The 19,934-nt window shown below is 44.3% G+C and overlaps 1 protein-coding gene across 2 annotated transcripts in view; it reads right to left on the bottom strand.

Moving 5' to 3' along the window:
• The window catches only part of BCAR3 (BCAR3 adaptor protein, NSP family member), a 207,247-nt gene that overhangs the window by 42,364 nt on the left and 144,949 nt on the right, over positions 1 to 19,934 (bottom strand). For both annotated transcript variants that reach the window (XM_063939864.1, XM_063939865.1), the window contains 5 exons: positions 14,396 to 14,527; positions 10,407 to 10,852; positions 9,713 to 9,813; positions 8,864 to 9,495; positions 1,099 to 1,214 (listed from right to left, as the gene is read on the bottom strand). In XM_063939864.1, the coding sequence (XP_063795934.1) occupies positions 1,099 to 1,214; positions 8,864 to 9,495; positions 9,713 to 9,813; positions 10,407 to 10,852; positions 14,396 to 14,527 (1,427 nt within the window). The remainder of the gene's footprint in view (positions 1 to 1,098; positions 1,215 to 8,863; positions 9,496 to 9,712; positions 9,814 to 10,406; positions 10,853 to 14,395; positions 14,528 to 19,934) is intronic.

The raw sequence follows: 19,934 nt of genomic DNA, 5'->3' as shown, positions 1-19,934 counted from the left end.
CACCTAACTCTTACCATCCTAACCCCAAACATCATGAAACACCATGTGACAACACTTTGCAGGTCAAGCTTTTGCACCTGTTGACCATTTAACTGTTGCAACCACTGACTCTATATACTATCTTCAATCCGGATACCAGCGCTGAGGAACACTGAGTTAGAGCATAGTTTTCAATGGTTTTATTTACTTGCATTATCTCATCTCTAGCCCCATTACTATGGTAGATCCTTTGGCATTGTATGTATAATAATCTGAGCTGAAATACCCCAGGAGATATGTGTGTCACAAACTCAAATGAAATATAAAGGGGTTACAAAGCTAGCTTATTGATGGTGTCCAATGTATAAAATGGGGTGTGGTATGTTAGATAGACTAGACTTAGGCCGACAGTAAGTAGGTCGACAGGAACTCTATGTCGACATGAAAAAAGGTCAACTTGAGTGTTTGTCATTTTTTTGTTGTCGTTCTTTTCGTAGTGTGACCGGGAACCCCAATTAGTGTATCGCGTCCGCGCACCATGCTTCAGGCAAGGTGCCTTGCTGCGCTTGGCACAGGTTACCGTTCCCAACTGTAGTCCACGTGGATCGTAAAGTATAAAAAATATGAAAAACTCATGTCGATTTTTTGTCATGTCGATGAAACGATGTTGACCTATTTACTGTCGACCTAAGTCTTGTCGACCTAGACACCGGATCCCATAAAATGCTGGTACTAGATTTGAGGTTAGATGCTGGATAATGAGTTCCAAAAATACTACTTTCCGTTCAGTGTTTTGTCCTGGGTGTACACATTTTTCCAGAGCAGAAATTGCGCATAGTAGGCTGTAAATAAGTCCCTGTTACACCACACTGACCGGCTGTGCACATGTACGTATAGTGCGGTTTTTAAGCACCTGTGTATGGGGTGGTCAGTCCCTCTCCTGGAGAAGTCGGCTTTCTAGTGGCGGCTGTTACTGTACCTATGTAACATGTACTGTAGCTTTACCACCTAATGGTATAAACATGGATATATTCTGTAAGTCTGTGTGCCTTCAGCCACAGCTGCTCCTACCCATCAGACTACGCACACAGCTATAAAGCTACTGATGAGGATGTTTACCGTTCTATTAAGTCTAGGCGCAGTTGGTGTCCATAGGGTAGGGTGATTAGTTCCAGTCCACAGCTCACTCCCATGTTTCTTCCCATTTCTGAGGAGACATCCAGTATCCTGGCAACCTGCAAGTGCATACGTCTGTGTTCAGGAAGAACGATATTGACAGTATGATAATTTATACTCATTCTCTGGAACTCATTGTAGAAAATATATTTGACTTTGGTGTGAAGAGTAAAGTGCTTAGGGGGAACCTACAAAGTTCCATAATTTATGTATAACATTGTAACACTGTTCCGATATGAAAAGGTTTAAAGCAACACAAAAACAATTTGATTGAATACTATTGCCTAAATTTACTAAGCTGCAGATTAGCTGGCATCTAGAAAACAATGGCCATTTTCAGAGGTTTGGGTGGTCAATACAATATTTATAAACAAGGAATAAATAGCAAAAATGAGGTACAGTACATTACCTCAAAAGCAATTGTGCAGCATCTATATACAGGTTCAGGGACTTTACATGGAAATCCAACATCCAAACATTTCCAAAACTAGACAAATACCCCCCACCCCAAAATACAATAAAATGAGGATAATAAGAATAATTGCAAAGTAGGGGCAGTGTTAGAAAAGATAGTGGTCATTAGTAAATTGCTAGTATATTTTGGGTATTTCACTCCAAATTCTGGGGACACTTCTTATCCAGAGAACACCATGTTCTGAGTATTCCAAATATTGATCCCATATCTGTAAATATACATAGATGTGTGTAATGGTGTGTACACACGGTGCGATATGCACTGAACTTTTCTTACGATTTTGACTAGAAGTTAGTGCATATTGGGGGTCATTCAGAGTTGATCGCTCGCTGACGTTTTTCGCAGCATAGCGATCAGGCTAAAAACCGGCTGTTCTGCGCACGTGTATGGGCCGCAGGGCGCACACGCTAAGTACTTTCACACAAAACTATGCAATTTTACACAGGGCCGAACAACGCTTTTCTGTCGCTCTGCTGATCGGTGAGTGATTGACAGGAAGTGGGTGTTTCTGGAAGGTAACTGAGCGTTTTCCGGGAGTGTGCTAAAAAACGCAGGCGTGTCAGTTAAAAACGCAGGAGTGGCTGAAGAAACGGGGGAGTGGCTGGCCGAACGCAGGGCGTGTTTGTGACGTCAAACCAGGAACTGAACACACTGCAGTGATCTCAATCTAGGATTAGGTTCTGGGCCACTCTGAAACTGCATGGAAAAAAAACCGAGCAGTTCTGCTAACCTTTCGTTCGCTATTCTGCTAAGCTAACATACACTCCCAGAGGGCGGTGGCCTAGCGTGTGCACTGCTGCTGAAAGCAGCTAGCGAGCGATCAACTCGGAATGAGGGCCACTGCACAGTGTGTAAACAGTTTGCAATGCCGATGTGTGGTCCCACGGGATCGGCATCGCAAGCAATAATAGACTGTGCAGGCAAGTCAATTCTGACTATCTCGTGTAAAAGATAGTCAAAATTGTCACTTAGCCTAAATCGGTATCACAAGCACAGTCATCTGTGCTTGCGATACCGACCACAGTCCCTATCGCATAGTGAGAATCAGGCATAGCCTGAATCTCAGTGTGTATGGACCTTTAGAAAATCCCATCCAATGACAGCATATGAGCCAACTGTTAAGCAGCAGAGGGCAAGTTGCTGTTCTTTATTAATAGCTATTTCTTCTATAAAAGGCACAGATATAGCTGTGCAAGCGGGAAACAGACCCCAGGCAGCTTACATTTGGTTTCTGATTAGATAGGAGAACAATTGCTGTAATTGTTCAGTTCAAAAGTATAGTACCTTCAATTTTAGTGATAATGCTGTACATGGGCCCTCATTCCGAGTTGTTCGCTCGGTATTTTTCATCGCATCGCAGTGAGAATTCTCTTAGTGCGCATGCGTAATGTTCGCACTGCGCATGCGCCAAGTAACTTTACTATGAAGAAAGTAATTTTACTCACGGCTTTTTCATCGCTCCGGCGATCGCATTGTGATTGACAGGAAATGGGTGTTACTGGGCGGATGTATGGCGTTTTATGGGCGTGTGGCTGAAAACGCTACCGTTTCCGGAAAAAACGCAGGCGTGTCTGGAGAAACGGTGGGAGTGCTTGGCCGAACGCTGGGTGTGTTTCTGACGTCAGCCGGGACCGAAAAGCACTGAACTGATCGCACAGGCAGAGTAAGTCTGGAGTTACTCAGAAACTGCTAACTCGTTTTTGATCGCAAAAATGCGCATACATCGGTCGCACATTTAAGAAGTTTAGATTCACTCCCAGTAGGCGGCGGCTTAGCGTGTGTAACTCTGCTGAAATCGCCTTGCGAGCGAACAACTCGGAATGAGGGCCATGGATTCAGTATGATATCCCAGCTGTCAGGATCCCGACAGCAGCATCTTGCCACCCAGAATACCGTCCGCGAGTCCCCTTATGCGCCCTCCACGCTTCATGCCTGGTGGCGAGCTTTGCCAAGGTTTTTATTCTCCCTCGGGTGGTGGCGTGGATTTACCACCCGAGTGGGAATACAGGAAAGCGGGCAGTATAGGATCCCGACAGCCAGTATATTATCTACATCCCCTGTACCTCCCGACTGTCCAGGAGCAGTCTCAAGGTGCTAGCTGCAAAGGGGGTGGAGTTTCACACAAAAGTAAGCTTTTTTGACAGGTAAGGGCAGGGGTTATTTTATTCCAATTTTGTGTGTGAATGTTGGGAGGTAGATTATATGCAATTATTATGTATATAGTAGGGGGTGTTTCCTGTTGCCCATAAATCTCCCTCCGCTCCTTTTAAATGTATGTGTTCAGGAGGTGCTTTTGTGAAGGTCTGCTTTAGTCTCTGTTCACAATTCCACCACTTCAATGTAAAATCAGTCCCTGTGCCTGCTAGTAGGAGGCTTGATAGATTGTAGAGATAGCAAAGTGTGTGGCAAATGGGCTGGCAATGTGCATGAGAAGCCTAGATGCTAAATGTTAAGCACGAATATGGAAATCCCCCTTTACAAATTTTGAGTTTGACCAAGTACAGCACAATATAATGAAGCAGGAAAGCACAATGATGACGCTGGTTGGCACCTGTGAGGACCAGTGGTCTCTTTTATAGTAGACATCAGAGATTTGGGGTTGTTACTGTATGGTGTCCTCCAGAACATTGTAAACATTTATTTATTTATTGACAGTTATTTATATAGCGCACACATATTCCATAGCGCTTTACAGAGAATAAGTACCCCTTTACATCAGTCCCTGCCCCAGTGGAGCCTCCAATCTATATTCCCTACCACATGCACATGCACTAGGATCGATATTTTGTCAGAAGCCAGCTACTGGTATGTTTTTTTTATTATGGGAGTAAACCCACACAAACACAGAGAAAAGATACAAACTCCGCACAGATAGGGCATTGGTAGGGATTTAACCAAGAACCTCAAACTAATCACTGCTTTACCATGTTGCAATCAATCACCAAATACGGATTTCTTAATATGTCTAAACTGAATTTATTGTGACACCCACCTCTACCCCATACAGGACTCGCTTACCTCCTCCACTCACTCTACAGCACTACACAACCCTCTATTCCTCAGCTGCCAGGGCATCATCCTGGACTCCTGCCTCTCCTTCACACCCCACATTCAGTCTATTTCATACTCCTGCCACTTTCACCTTTGCAACATTTCTAGAATCAGACCTTTCCTCACCGTGGATGGCACAAAAAAACCTTCATTCATGCAATTGTCATTTCTCATCTAGATTACTGCAATCTCCTCCTCTCTAACCTTCCACTCACTGCTCTCTCCCCACTGCACACTATCAGCTCATTTATCTGTTTTGCAGCTCTGTGTCGGCCTCCCCATTATACAAACTGCTTCCTTGGATCCCCATCCACCACAGAATTCAGTTTAATATTCTTGACCTGACATAGAAGCCCTCAATCACTCCACTGACTCCTACATTTCCGATCTCATTTCTGGTCACACTCCCTCCCAGCCTCTTTGCTCCTCCACTGCTCTGGAACTCAATACCTTGCCCAGTCAGACTATACACAGCCTTCTTCCTGGCTACTTTTTCCCTCTGTAAGCCCTCACAGGCAGGGCCCTCTTACTTGTTCTCTCCTCCTAGCACTATCCCCATAACCAATGCACACCTGTTCCCCTGTTTTATTACTTCCCTCTAGTGCAGGGATTCCCAACCACGGTCCTCAAGGCACACGAACAGTCCAAGTTTTAAGGATAGCCATACTTGAGCACAGCTTACTTAAGTAGTACCTCAGTTATTTTGATCTACCCATGTGTGTTCAGAAATGGATAACACTAAACCTGGACTGTTAATGAGAACCGTAGTTGGGAATCCTTGCTGTAGTGACTGTGATCCTGTCTTTTTGCCCGCTTGTGGGTACATGCTCATTGATTGCTGTTTGCTTCCCCCTCCTCCGTGACTGCTTGCTTCAGACTGTAGTAATTCTCCCTACCTTCCCCTCTTCCCCAAACATTGGTATTCTTATTTTTTAGTGGTTAACCAGTTAACTGATGAGTTTCACCTTCAAAACAGTTTGCAAAATGTGTTTGTTTTATTTAATATGGTTTAAAAAGTAACATTAACATCAAATTAACAGCTCTGTGTATAGGGGTGTTTACAACAGATGAGGAGGTGGGATCACCTATTTGGACTACTAAACCATAAAACAGTTATTCTACATTTAAAAAAACAAAACAAAAAAAACCACACACACACAAACATGCATGTATTGTTTCAGTAGTTGGGCTCCTGGAGATGAGTGTCCCATGCAAGAGGCTTGTGCTTTGTGAGCAGAGGTTAAAGTGAGCCGGAACGGGACAGAACTGCGTTCCGTCAGTTCCATTTGGAGACTGAACCAGTTCCGCCTCACCTAACCCAGGAAGATGTTGAGCGCCCGCTGAGATTTTGTTACCAGCGGGCGCCCGGCTCCTTCGGACAAATTTCTAACTGGAAAATGTATCCAGGGCTATAGCATTTAACATAATGACATTAAATTATCTGGGAGTGGTAAGATTCATAGGCGTCAATTGTTACTGGACCATTACTCCAGCAGGCGCATTATAATATGAACAACTTAACATAGAATACAGGTTGAACCTGCTGGGCATTTTGCCTCTTTTCAACTTCACTGACTATGTAACTGTGTTATTTCTCAGCAGCAGCCGGAGGCAGGAGCTCACTCCTGAGCTCTGGCTATCTGCTCAGGCAGTGTGCGGCACTATGGGAGAGACGTCATGACATCTCTCCCATAGTTCTGAGGAGCGGGCGGCCAGGCAGAGGGCAGCGGTCCGGAAGCAGGAGCGGGGCTGGAGAGTATTGTGTTTATTATTTTAGTGAATGTGTGTCTACTAGAGGGGGCACATCTACTGGGTGCATAACTACTGACTGGGGACACTATTACTGGGGGAATAACTACTGATTGGGGCATAACTACTGGGGGCATTTCTACTGGGGGGCACTACTAATGAGGGCATTGCATAGGGGGCATTTAATAAGGGGTATCACTCCTGGGGACATAAGGGGAACTATTACTGGGGGCACTGTATAAGAGGCACCAATACTATGGGCTCTACATAAGGGGCACTACAACTGTGGTCACTACCACTACAGTGGGCATTACATGAGGGGCACTATTACGGTGGACATTATGTGTATTTGGGGTGCTACTACTGTGAGCTTTGTGTATAAGGGGCACTAATGTGTGTCATAACATGAATAAGGGACACTATTATGTGGTGTAATGTGAATAAGATTGTGCTACTGTGTGGCGTAATTTGAATTGGGGATACTATTTGGTGACCACGACCCTTTCTTTTTGAGACCACCCCCCTTTATTGCACAGGCGCGCGTGTGTGTGTGTGTGTGGGGGGGGGGGGGGGGGTGAGTTCCACCACCTCTCTAAGACCACTTTAAGCACTGTTTGTGAACTCAAAAAAGGCACAACGATAAATGACATTACAGGAAGGGAAATGGGATAATAGGTAAGCATCATGGAACATTACTGTAAACCTTGGATTTTATTACAGAGAACACAATGAACTGAAACTACAGACAAGGGTTTATACCACTACTCCTGAGATCACTGTTATTGCAGACATTACGTGGCATAGACCCTCTATTTATCAGTCATTGCTTTTTGAAAATCAGATCCAATGCTAAATGATCTCCACAATACCAGACCATTCTCTGCCATGATCAGAGCAGCCACTAGGGGGCAAAGTTCTAATCAACGGCTTTTACTCATGAATCTTATCATATGGAGTGAAGCTAAGCATCATTATTAGAGGCATAAGCAACTAATATTGAGACGTTAGAACATTTATTTATTTTAATGGTGCCCATACACTTGAGATAATCGGTGCTAACCTTCGATTTCGACCGCATCTGTGAGAGAAATCGAAGGATTGTATGCACATTTTAGATACCTTTCGACGCGATGCGCGGGCACGCCGGTCGAATCTCATGTCTCAAGACAGTATGTGCTGCACTTAATATTTATCAAAATACATGCTATATATCGCACTGCGATGTGCGATGGGCACCCGCCGGGAGCGGATGGAGGGCGCTCCCACTCGGCGGTGACGTGCCCATCACGTGATTACCATGCAATCTATCGCATGATTGCATGGTAATCACTTTGGCAGTTCAGGTGCGACTTCTTCATCGTACCTGAACTGCTGGTGCAATTCCCCGCGATGTCGCGTCGCGGGGCATCACACAAGTGTATGGACACCATAAGGGTGAATGTCCAATCATCTATCCTATTCTTGTACATAAACCTTACGCTTAAAGGGGAAACATCATTAAAAATAAGTATTTTGTATATTTTGGCTGGCTAAAACAGAAATGGATAAGGCTTGGTAATGTATATCATTAACCAAAATTGGATCCACCATGCTTCATAGTATACCCACCACTCGCAGTGTATTATATGTTGCTTACACAGTGCTGCAACTGTTGTTTCAGACGGGTTATAGGAAAAGCATCTCCCATTCTATTATTCCACAACATTCCGCTAATTCATCATTATCTGTACCTCACAAACATCCACTGCTTTCTTTGCGTCCTTACCAAGAGACCAGCTAGGTATTTTTTGGGTGAAATTTGAGCTCTGCTCTCTCCTATCATCATTTACAAAGTCCTTTGTCCCTCTTCTCCTACTTGTCTTTTCCCCTCATTTCCAATCTGCCCTTAGTTAGCTGCAATCAGTGTTGCACAACCACTGTAACACCTGCGGTGTAAAGTTGCATACACACTTGCCGAGAAAATTAGCAATGTCGCCGATTTTCTCCCTTCCTGAGCGACGTCGTTCACTTTCTCGGCAAGTGTGTATGCCAGCGACGACGAGCAATCTGCAGCCCCACAGGTCGTTAACGATCCTCTCTCTCGGCCGTGCATGCAGCTCAATTAGAACGGTCGTCCAAGAGCTGCCTGCACGACCCTGCTGCGGCGTGACATCACTGAGCGATATGGTCATCATATCGCTCAGTGTGTATGCACTGCCGCCGACCACCCGGTCAGGAGGGGGAAACACTAGGCGACGTCGCTACCTAGGATTGGTAGCGGTATGGTAGATCTTCAAGGATCCTATTACTGCAACACAATTTAGTGGTTTACATTGCACATGTAATCTACCCACTGTCATTTACATAAGTACCAATGCCCTATATGCATTTTACTTGTAACCGTTATAATATCACCTCTTATGTTTTGAGGTTAGAAGAGATAAGAGACATTACCTTACAGTCCATTCTGAGGATGTATTTGGCAATAGTCCTTGGGTCATTATTGGTGAAAAGTTCTTTGACCCGCCTCAGGAGAGCCGTTTCCAAGGGTTTATTCTCTGGGGTGAGCAGAATAGACTCAAACTCCTTAGGGTTAAATGATGATTCAGTCTCATATACTGGCCTAATAAACTCCACTTCATCCCCTTGCTCATCCAGTTCCATCTGTGAACACTGAGACATACTGTCCTCCAATGTGGGGAAGCTCATTTCTGAATTAGTGTAAGAGAAGGCCTCCTCTTCATCCATCGTCTGACCTTCCACACAACTGCTGCGTGAGGAATGAGTCTTTGTGCTCCTAAAGTCCTCTGGAGGGGTAGGGTGGAGTTCGCAGTAGTTTGCCTCTAAGCTCTGCCATACTGTTGGAGACTGTGGCCGCTTCATGCACAACGCCTTGCTAGGTTTTGGAGGAGGTCTGGCACACAGCTGACTGTCTGATCCCCTTAACGCTTCCATAGGTGGGGTCTCAGAGCTGAACCTCCTAATTTCTGTTGGGCTTAGAGTTGGTTCACTTCCTGTCCTGAATACATGTGGCCTGGGCGTCAGCCTCCCATCAGTTCCTGGGGATAAGTAAGGCTGTCTGCTGCCTACCAAATAAAAAATATAAAATAAATATTACCATGACTGGATAATGATGTGATTCCAGGACGCATCAGTGATTACTTGTTTGTATATGTTAGAGCACATCTGTCTGTAATTACAGGTAGGTAGGTAGTTTGATTCACCTTTGAATACAATCTAATGAGAAGATTTAACGGTACAGGTTGTGTGTGTATAGAGTAGGATAGATCAATGAAATGGTACCTAGCGGCAGGTAGCTTTCTGACTGGTGAGAATTCAGCGGCCGTCTCTTTTCCTGCATGTGATCCAGACAAGCTGGGTGGCTGCCACTCTTCCCTTTAGTTCTGATGGGACAACACACATTCACATTATATATTACAGTAAGCAAAATTACGTCTTGTAACAAAATTGGAACACGGATCATATCTTATATTACACTGATATAAAGAACAACATTGGCCAAGTACGTGTAATTAAATATTCCAAACCACTATATCTATATTCTTAAAAAGGCAAAATGTCTGGAAAAATAATTCAGTTGACAGCATGTGTTTTGCATCTCCTGTGGAATTAGAACAAGAATAATCCAATAGGAAAAGCATTTTGTATGAAGTCTATTGATTGGGAAGGTCTACAAAGCATCTACCATTATATGTTGGTCTGGGTGCTAAGTAACACTTTTCCATTCATGTCTGTGCTATTTACATTTAATTTGACAGACCAAAGAGTGGCACCTGCCACTGAAGGAAATTCTAATTGGGAAACTGCTGGTGAAATAATATTTTCTTTCGCAAAGATCATATGTTTTACTAAATATACAGAAAAAGATATAATTCTGCACATATTAAGAAAATATTTTGGTGTAGAAAAGGATGAACTATCTAGGCATTACATGCACATTCACCTCCCGCACTGGTCTATAAGCCTACGCACACACCTTAGCAGATTGCCCCGGATCAGACTGTGTTCCTGCGACAAGCCATGCCCATGGCCTATGTTTAGACTCAGCCTTTTCGGAGTCTCTTTTCCTTCCAGCGCCCCCAACTCCAGGCGTCTGACCGGAGAGGTCCCATACTTCTCTTCTATACATCGTAGCGGTACCGTCCTGTTAATAGGCTGAAAAATGATGGATCCGCTTTGCTGCGACACCGGCTTGCGGTTCCCCACGTAATACCTCACCAATGCAGGGACATTGTCAAAGCTTTCATGTTCAAACTGGTACTGAATGCGACTGTAAGCTTCATTGAGCCTGATGACTACTTTATTTATCTTGAAATGCTGGGAGAGGTTTTTCCACTGACAGGTAAGCACAAAGTTTCCAGGGCTGGACAAGGAATCTCTGATGAGGAAATCACCATCCCTCCTCACCAGGCTCTCAGATACCTGCAGGGAGAAGAACAGGCTCTCTGGTGAATTCATGCTCCCCCGTTTGTGTACAGTCACAGGAAGTAAGAGAAACAGAACTACTTCACACCCCCCCCCCCCCCCCCCCCCCAAATATATATTGTTTGGGTTTTCTCATAGAGAGATGGGGGTATAGCTTTTTGGTCTTTATTTGGTTTCAAACACGGTCCTCATAGCACCCCAACGGCCCAGGTTTTAAGTTTATCCATGCTTGGCCACAGGTGACTTAATTTGCACCTCAGTCAATTTAATTAAACCATCTGTGCAGAGGCATGGATATACCTAAAACCTGGACCGTTGGGGTGCCTTGAGGACCACGTTTGAGAACCTCTGCCTTATTCCTTTCTCTGAAGCTTTAGCTGTAACATTCACATCTCTAAAATAGCCATTTTCAAATAAATTAACAGCTCAATCTTTGTTTTAGCAGAAAAAGAAAATACACATTTTATATTGTAAGTAGTGCTTCCCAAATTCGGTCCTCAAGGCACACTAGCAGGCCAGGTTTTAAGGATATTCATGCTTTAACACAGATGGCTTAATTAGTACCTCAATCAATTTGATTGAACCATTTGTGCCGATGTGTGGATATCCTTCAAACCTGGACTGTTAGGGTGCTTTGCAGACTGAGTTTGGGAAGCACTGCTTGCTGTAAGGGCTGAAAGCACAAATAAACGAGAGGATGCCGCCAGCCTCCTCATAGTTCTTCAATCACGTTTAATAATTGCTGCCGAATGGACTGCTAATCCTACTCCATGAAGACAGAGCTAATAATATGTTCACTACATAATCAGCTATTTTCAGCAATTTTAAAAACTGCCCTATCTAATTCACCAGTGCCTTCAAATATACCACTCATCATTACACCTGACCACACAGGAACCATTACATTTGTACACAATGATGGACTTTTGTCATTACCACATGCTCTAAACTTCACAGATGCAATACAACACTTAAAACTAACCAGGGCGTATGCTATTATAAATGTACAAGGCAAACAAATACTATACATCAACATCAGACCGACAGGAGGAAGTTATACACCTCTCTCTAGCTTTTTATAGTCACTTGCAGCGTAATCCTTTAACAGCGCTCACACAAAGGCTGACACACAGTGGAAACTGTGAAAAGCCATTGCAAGTAAAGGACACATTAAGTATGCTTGTGAGTGCATTTACAATTCATCAGCCTTCAGTGGCACTGCTGACCTCTGTTACAGTCTTGCTCGGCCACTGCCTATTCTATTAAGCCATCCTGTTGTTCTTATTGCTGGTGGGAATATATACCATGTAAGAGAAGCATTTTCCTGCTCTGTGCTGACCTCAGGCTAGAGATGTAGAGGTCACTAGCACTTGTATCTGACAGTGATGGGGGCGGGAATAAGGTTCTGCTGCTCCCAACAGTGACATTGCACTACAAAACAGAGATCATAAGAAAATCAATGCACTTTCTCCTTTCATGTTGCAGCACATCCATCCTGCTCTGCAGTTTATTCATTCCACGTAACCTAAAGTAACTCAATAATGGAGCAGATATCTCTGCCACACACAATTCCTACAGCTGCACTGTGGACCGATGAATCCAGCAACAAATGAGGATTACAAAGCACACGGACAGCTACATCATTATGATTTAGTAAAATATAATTTGGTAAAGCACCACAGATGCACTGTGGGCAATCAGTCGGCATGTTTTGACACAACAAAACAATTATTCTCACTAATAGGAATAAGTCATATCATTTGGGTTGTTCTGTGATATGTAAAGTACAATAAAGAGAACATGCAACAATATAATTCATTTTTGTTTTTGTTTTAATAAATAGGGACTGAAACAGAAACACTTTTCACATTTGTAATTAGGAACACAAGCCAGCAACCCAATAGGATTTCCTATGCCAAATTTACATGTGTCATTCAGAGACTTCAAATGAGCAGCTCCTAGTGGTCAAAATATCAGGAAATATTATGGAATGATTATTTGAATTTACCAAACTATATTTTACATTTAACAGAAAACGACTCCTGTCACCACGCTTATCGTCACTACAATGAATAGTGATATTAAAGAGTAAGGGATCACTTTCTCTATATTAATAGGAGTGTGCATCATAAATAAAACTGCTCTGTGGGCATAATTTGTCTATGGGGTAAATGTAATAGCTTGCGACTTGTAGGCTTCTGGGAGTTCTCACAGAGTTTTCCCAATGTTTTAAGGGGGCAAATATTTCAAAAGCAAAATCAATCTGTTTTTGCCTTTTAAATGATTGCCCCTTTAAAACATCAGGGAGACTCGCTACTGCTATTAGGGATGCGGGCAATTTACCTACAATCAAAATCCTGGCAGTCAAAATACCGACAACCATTGACAGACGGTCAAAATCCCGACAAGGTCAAAATATTGACATTTAAAATGTCTACAGGTCAAAGAGTCGGCTTTTCATGATTTTTTTCATTGAAACCGACTTGTCCATACTTTACCATCCCAGTGGACCTGGAGGGGGAATATAATAGTGGGCAGAGAGCCATGCGAGGGGACGCGGTACACTTATATGTTGTCCATGTCAAACTATGTCGCCATAAACACACAAAAAAAACAAAAAAACTTGTGTCGACTTTTTGACCTGCAAACATTTTAAATGTCGGTATTTTGACCTTGTCTGTATTTTAAATGTCGGTATTTTGACTGTCGGTCAATTGTTGTCGGTATTTTGATTGTAGGTATTTCATCCTTTACCCCTGCTATTACATTTACCTCTATGGGTCAGACTTGAGCCTCCTTTTATATGTATACTGTACAGTTCCCTGGTTTTTGCAAATGAAAATGGTTTAGAGATCTATTATCTGTCTGCAACCACAGCTCCCTGCTTATTGTATTTTTCTAGAATAGTTTACATTGTGCGAATGCTTAAGGAGCCGATACAGACATTTGCAGGGTTGTCAGTGGAAGCCCTCGGCCCTGCTCAGCAGTGAATCAGAAGGACTGTAATTAAATCTATGCTGCATATCGCAGTTTATCATTTTCACAATTAAGTTGAAAGCACATTGATCTGTCCAGGTGAATACAAAACATATCTGTGACACCACAATAATGGAGCCCAGGAGACTGATGCCTTAAATCCCAGATGCGGATTAATTCAATTTGGTTCCTGGAAGAATATTAAACAGCTCCGCATATAACAAAGTGACTCAGATAAAGATGTCACTTTGGCAAAGCCTGGCATTACAAATGTAACTTCAGTCTCTTTCACTCCGACTATACATAATTCTTACTCAGTTGAGGTGTGTTGAGCAAATAATACAGATGAATGGTCCTGCTGACCTCACTGACAGGCTGCTCACACACCTTGTACACCTGCAGCTGACTCTACACTGCACAGGAGAAGCAACGTCTTGTAAGTGTTTAACCACATTATTGTTCTATACTGATGGCCTTCGGGTAGGTCAAACCAAATGACTGCTTTACATGAATAGCAATCCTGGCTGGTGAATATTTTACAGTGCGATGACTGCTCTTACATACCTGGCGAGGAATTCTTCCATGGTACCAAGCGTGACTCCGTAAGTCTTCACTGCTTAACTTCAACTCCTCCTCCAGTTCCTTCTTAAGTTTTTCAGGGGCCCCTCCATCCATAATATACTGGTCCTTAGAGAACTGAAAGACAACAGGTGAGCGATAGCCCAGGTGAGACGTTTTCATGAGCCAGTATCACCTGGCTACCTCTAGAGCAGCCACCCTGCAAACAGGAACTTTCATTTTGTCACTTGTCACATGCCCTGTCACCAGTCAGTGGGATGTGGGTGTTTCCTGCCTGCCTGCCTGTGTGATCAAAGGCCGTCATGCACGGGTCGGATGCAGGAAGGCTGCACCTGGGCTCAAGTACGGCTCATTTTCAAATTCACCATCTGCCCTTTGTACTGAGTTTATGAGCCGCAGTCTATACTCTCTTATCTTTTAACACTTAAATGACTAAAAATGCCATATTTAGAGAAAACAAAGGTACAATCTCGGAGTACAGTAAAAGTCGGACTGCACACTAAACCTTCGTGCAGTGAACAGGTCTGCTTTTATACATGCAATCACTTCTGCTCGTTACATTACTTTCCCATCCAGCCTAGCTGCTGAGCGAGGCCAAGAAGTGTTTAGAGGAATTCTTTCTAATAATCGTCTATTGCTTTTATCTGGCTTTTCTTTTGAAAGCTGGATAACATTATCAATAGTGTACTGCCAGAAGCTATAAATTATAGATGTGGTTTTGGTGTGAGAATAGAGTTTATATGGTTTTAGGAAATATATATATGCAGAAATAGCCGGCACTCTCTCCTCACGCTTTGCAATGCCTCGGTGCCTCCCAAACTGGTCTCACAACCGGATACAAATGGGAAAATGGTGGCACTCGCAGGACTTATACCAGTAATAAATGACGCAGCGGGCAGGAATCAAGAATCAACGTTTCGTTGGATGACGTTATTAAATTAACGAAACGTTGATTCTTGATTCCTGACCGCTGCGTCATTTATTACTGGTAAAAGTCCTGCGAGTTCCACCATTTTCCCATTTATAATAAATAAATATATATATCTATCAACATCTATCTATCTATACTGGTTTAAAAAACAGAAGAAAAAAAAACTGCTGGTGAGAAATATATTTGTAACTGTGAATCAGCAGTGGCCAACCTGTGGCTCTTGAGCCGCATGCGGCGCTTTCTTTTTTTAAATGTGGCTCCTGACACTCAAAGTCACCTGACCACAACAGATCCGGAAACTGGTGTATTCCATCCAGACACACAGCAGCACTACGGCGACTGAAAACTGAGGGAGCCAGAAACTGGGCTGTAGTGACATATGAGGGTGGGATGGAGTGACACAAGGGGGAGCTGGCTGGAGTGACAGGAGGATCCTGGCAGGAGAGACACAATGGGGAGCTGACTGGAGTGATACAGGAGGGTGCTGGCTGGAGTGACACAAGAGGGTGCTGGCAGGAATGACACAATGGGGAGCTGGTTGGAGTAACACAGGAGGATTCTGGCAGGAGAGACACAATGGGGGAGTTGACTGGAATGACACATGAGGGTGGTAGCTGGAGTGACACAGGAGGGTGCTGGCAGGAGTGACACATGGGGGATCTGTCTGGAGTGACACAGGAGGGTACTAGCAGGAGTAACACATTGACACATGGGGGAGCTGGCTGGAGTGACACAGGAGGATCCTGGCAGAAGAGACACAATGGGGGAGTTGACTGGAATGACACAGGAGGGTGCTGGCAGGAGTGACACATGGGGGATCTGTCTGGAGTGACACAGGAAGGTGCTGGCTGGAGTGACACATGGGGGAGCTGGCCGCAGCGACACAGGCGGGTGCTGGTTGGAGTGACACATGGAGGAGCTGAAGTGTATTATGTGAATATGGCTTTTTCAATATATTTTATATGGATTCTTAAATTATTTTATGTGGAAAGATCTTTTTCAATGTATTTTATGTTGATTCTGGCTTTAAAATGTATTTTATGTGGATCTGGCATTTTCATTGTATTTTATACCAGGGGTGTGGCCTAGCAGGCACAAGGCCACACCCTATTTCTGCATGCGCACCTTTGGCTTGATGTCAGCTCTTTGACGAACCTAACAACATTTTTTGACTCTTTGACTCTGACTGGTTGGCCACCCCTGCTGTAAATACTCAAGAAACCCACTGTCATTTTTTCTTGTATTGCCGTTAACCAACGCTTGTATTAATGCATATTAATCGTACATACATGCATTGTTTGCCAGCCTTTTTAGTGTGCTATAGGCTTTATGTTGGCATAATGCAAGCAATCATAAGCCTATGGCTATAGTAGAAGTAGGTGCAATGGTTTTCTTGTGTTAATGAATCAGAAAATAAGTAATCTGATTTAGAACATAAAATTGGTTTCATATTTTTGTTTGTTTGCAACATTTAGTTTTCCAGCTAATGTCACATCTGATGGAATCGTAGTTTACATACTAATGCCAACGGGATCCGGATTGAAAGTCGACAGTAACTAGGTCGACAATGTCTAGGTCGACCACTATTGGTCGACAGTAACTAGGTCGACAGGGTGTCTAGGTCGACATGTTCTAGGTCAAAAGGTCGACATGAGTTTTTCACAATTTTTTTTCTTTTTTTGAACCTTTTCATACTTAACGATCCACGTGGACTACGATTGGAACGGTAATCTGTGCCGAGCGAAGCGGTAGCGGAGCGAAGGCACCATGCCCGAAGCATGGCGAGCGAAGCGAGCCATGTGAGGGGACGCGGTGCACTAATTGGGGTTCCCGGTCACTCTACGAAGAAAACGACACCAAAATAACATTAAAAAGTCATGTCGACCTTTTGACCTGTCGACCTAGAACATGTCGACCTAAAGACCCTGTTGACCTAGACACCCTGTCGACCTAGTTACTGTCGACCTAGACATTGACTTTCAATACCACACCCAATGCCAACACGCATATCATCCCACACTATGCATAAAAAGTAACAGTTGATATGAAACACTTTCCTCTGTCTTTTTTGATAAACATCAATGGGGTGTGAAACAGCACGGTCACTTAATATAGCCATCTGACCGGCAAACCACTGGCTATTTTCTCTCTGGATGCACTGATATTGTGTTGCAACAAGACCTAACCCAGCACAAAATCTGCTGGACAGCTGCAGACCAAATTGGCTCTAGAACGTGCTCAGCACATTTTGCAGATAAGATGCATGCTATTAGCAGCGATATGAAGAACAGACCTCACATAATAGAGAGAGATCACAAGGGTAACTGAGAATCCTCAGCACACCGTTACCTCAGCTGACATTGATGTGTCAGCCGCAGGGTAACCGGGTGGGTGGGCAACACTTTCCTAACAATATAAACTGATTACACAGGCACAAATGAAAGGGTATTACACTGAACCATCTGTTATTCTAAAACAAAAATGATTTTGTGGATGTCATTGACAAATAAAAGGCCCAGTATCAGAAGGATTTGTTCCAGCGTTATTACTTCAAAAAGGCAAGTAATTATTCCTCCTACTTCAAGGGCAATGTGGCCATTAACTGTAGGCTACATTATCTTGGCGTCTACTTGTTCTGGCGACTGATATACTGATGGGGTGTCAGAAAATACACAGCCAAACAAAAATCTAATTAGGTAGGATCAGCCATTTATAAGATGTGTATGACAAACGTCAAAGCCCCTTTAACAATTAATCTTCATTCCCTGCATATCAGTATGGGGCAGATGTATTAAACCTGGTGAAGTGATAAAGTGGATGGAGATAAAGTTCCAACCAGTCAGCTTCTAACGGTCATTTTTCAAACCCAGCCTGTGACATGGAAGTTAGGAGCTGATTGGCTGGTGCGTTATCACCTTCCACTTTATCACTTCACCAGGCTTAAGAAATCTGCCCCTATGTCCCTAATTGTGAAGCGGGCGGGGACAGAACAACCTTAGCCAATCAGATCCATTTTTACCACCCATGTTCATTAGCCAGTGATTGCATCTTGCTGGGTCAGCTGTAGATGTTGCAGGATGTTGTAGTGATACAAGGTTTCTGATGTTAAAAGATATATCATTATGAAAAATAGTTCTCATATTAATCTGGTCTTGAAGGAATTTTGCACTGATTATTGAAAACCGTTAACAGGCCATGTGCGAGCCCTACTCCAGTTACGTCTATTAAAGGCTACCCTTTGTAGGAGGATGAAATGACTGGATCCTACTGCAATACGCTGCATCCTAACACAGTTACCACCACTATAATACACCAACTACAGCTGCCTCACCACAGACTATGGGGCAAAATGTATCAAACCTTGAAACGAGTAGACGTAGAGAAGTGGCCACTAGCAACCAACCTATCAAGTACATTACAGGCTGTGAGTACAACAGGTGTGTACGGATAGGGCATTACAGGCTGTGAGTACAGCAGGCGTGCACGGACAGGGCATTACAGGCTGTGAGTACAGCAGGCGTGCACGGACAGGGCATTACAGGCTGTGAGTACAGCAGGCGTGCACGGACAGGGCATTACAGGCTGTGAGTACAACAGGTGTGCACGGACAGGGCATTACAGGCTGTGAGTACAACAGGTGTGCACGGACAGGGCATTACAGGCTGTGAGTACAACAGGTGTGCACGGACAGGGCATTACAGGCTGTGAGTACAACAGGTGTGCACGGATAGGGCATTACAGGCTGTGAGTACAACAGGTGTGCACGGATAGGGCATTACAGGCTGTGAGTACAACAGGCGTGCACGGATAGGGCATTACAGGCTGTGAGTACAGCAGGCGTGCCCGGACAGGGCATTACAGGCTGTGAGTACAGCAGGCGTGCACGGACAGGGCATTACAGGCTGTGAGTACAGCAGGCGTGCACGGACAGGGCATTACAGGCTGTGAGTACAGCAGGCGTGCACGGACAGGGCATTACAGACTGTGAGTACAACAGGCGTGCACGGACAGGGCATTACAGGCTGTGAGTACAACAGGTGTGCACGGATAGGGCATTACAGGCTGTGAGTACAGCAGGCGTGCACGGACAGGGCATTACAGGCTGTGAGTACAACAGGTGTGCACGGACAGGGCATTACAGGCTGTGAGTACAACAGGTGTGCACGGACAGGGCATTACAGGCTGTGAGTACAACAGGTGTGCACGGACAGGGCATTACAGGCTGTGAGTACAACAGGTGTGCACGGACAGGGCATTACAGGCTGTGAGTACAACAGGTGTGCACGGTCAGGGCATTACAGGCTGTGAGTATAACAAGTGTGCACGGACAGGGCATTACAGGCTGTGAGTACAGCAGGCGTGGACGGACAGGGCATTACAGGCTGCGAGTACAACAGGTGTGCACGGATAGGGCATTACAGGCTGCGAGTACAGCAGGCGTGGACGGACAGGGCATTACAGGCTGCGAGTACAACAGGTGTGCACGGATAGGGCATTACAGGCTGTGAGTACAACAGGTGTGCACGGACAGGGCATTACAGGCTGTGAGTACAACAGGTGTGCACGGACAGGGCATTACAGGCTGTGAGTACA

This window comes from Pseudophryne corroboree, chromosome 9 (assembly GCF_028390025.1).
Source record: "Pseudophryne corroboree isolate aPseCor3 chromosome 9, aPseCor3.hap2, whole genome shotgun sequence".
NCBI classification, from domain to species: domain Eukaryota; kingdom Metazoa; phylum Chordata; class Amphibia; order Anura; family Myobatrachidae; genus Pseudophryne; species Pseudophryne corroboree.
This window is presented reverse-complemented; position numbering and strand designations above follow the sequence as displayed.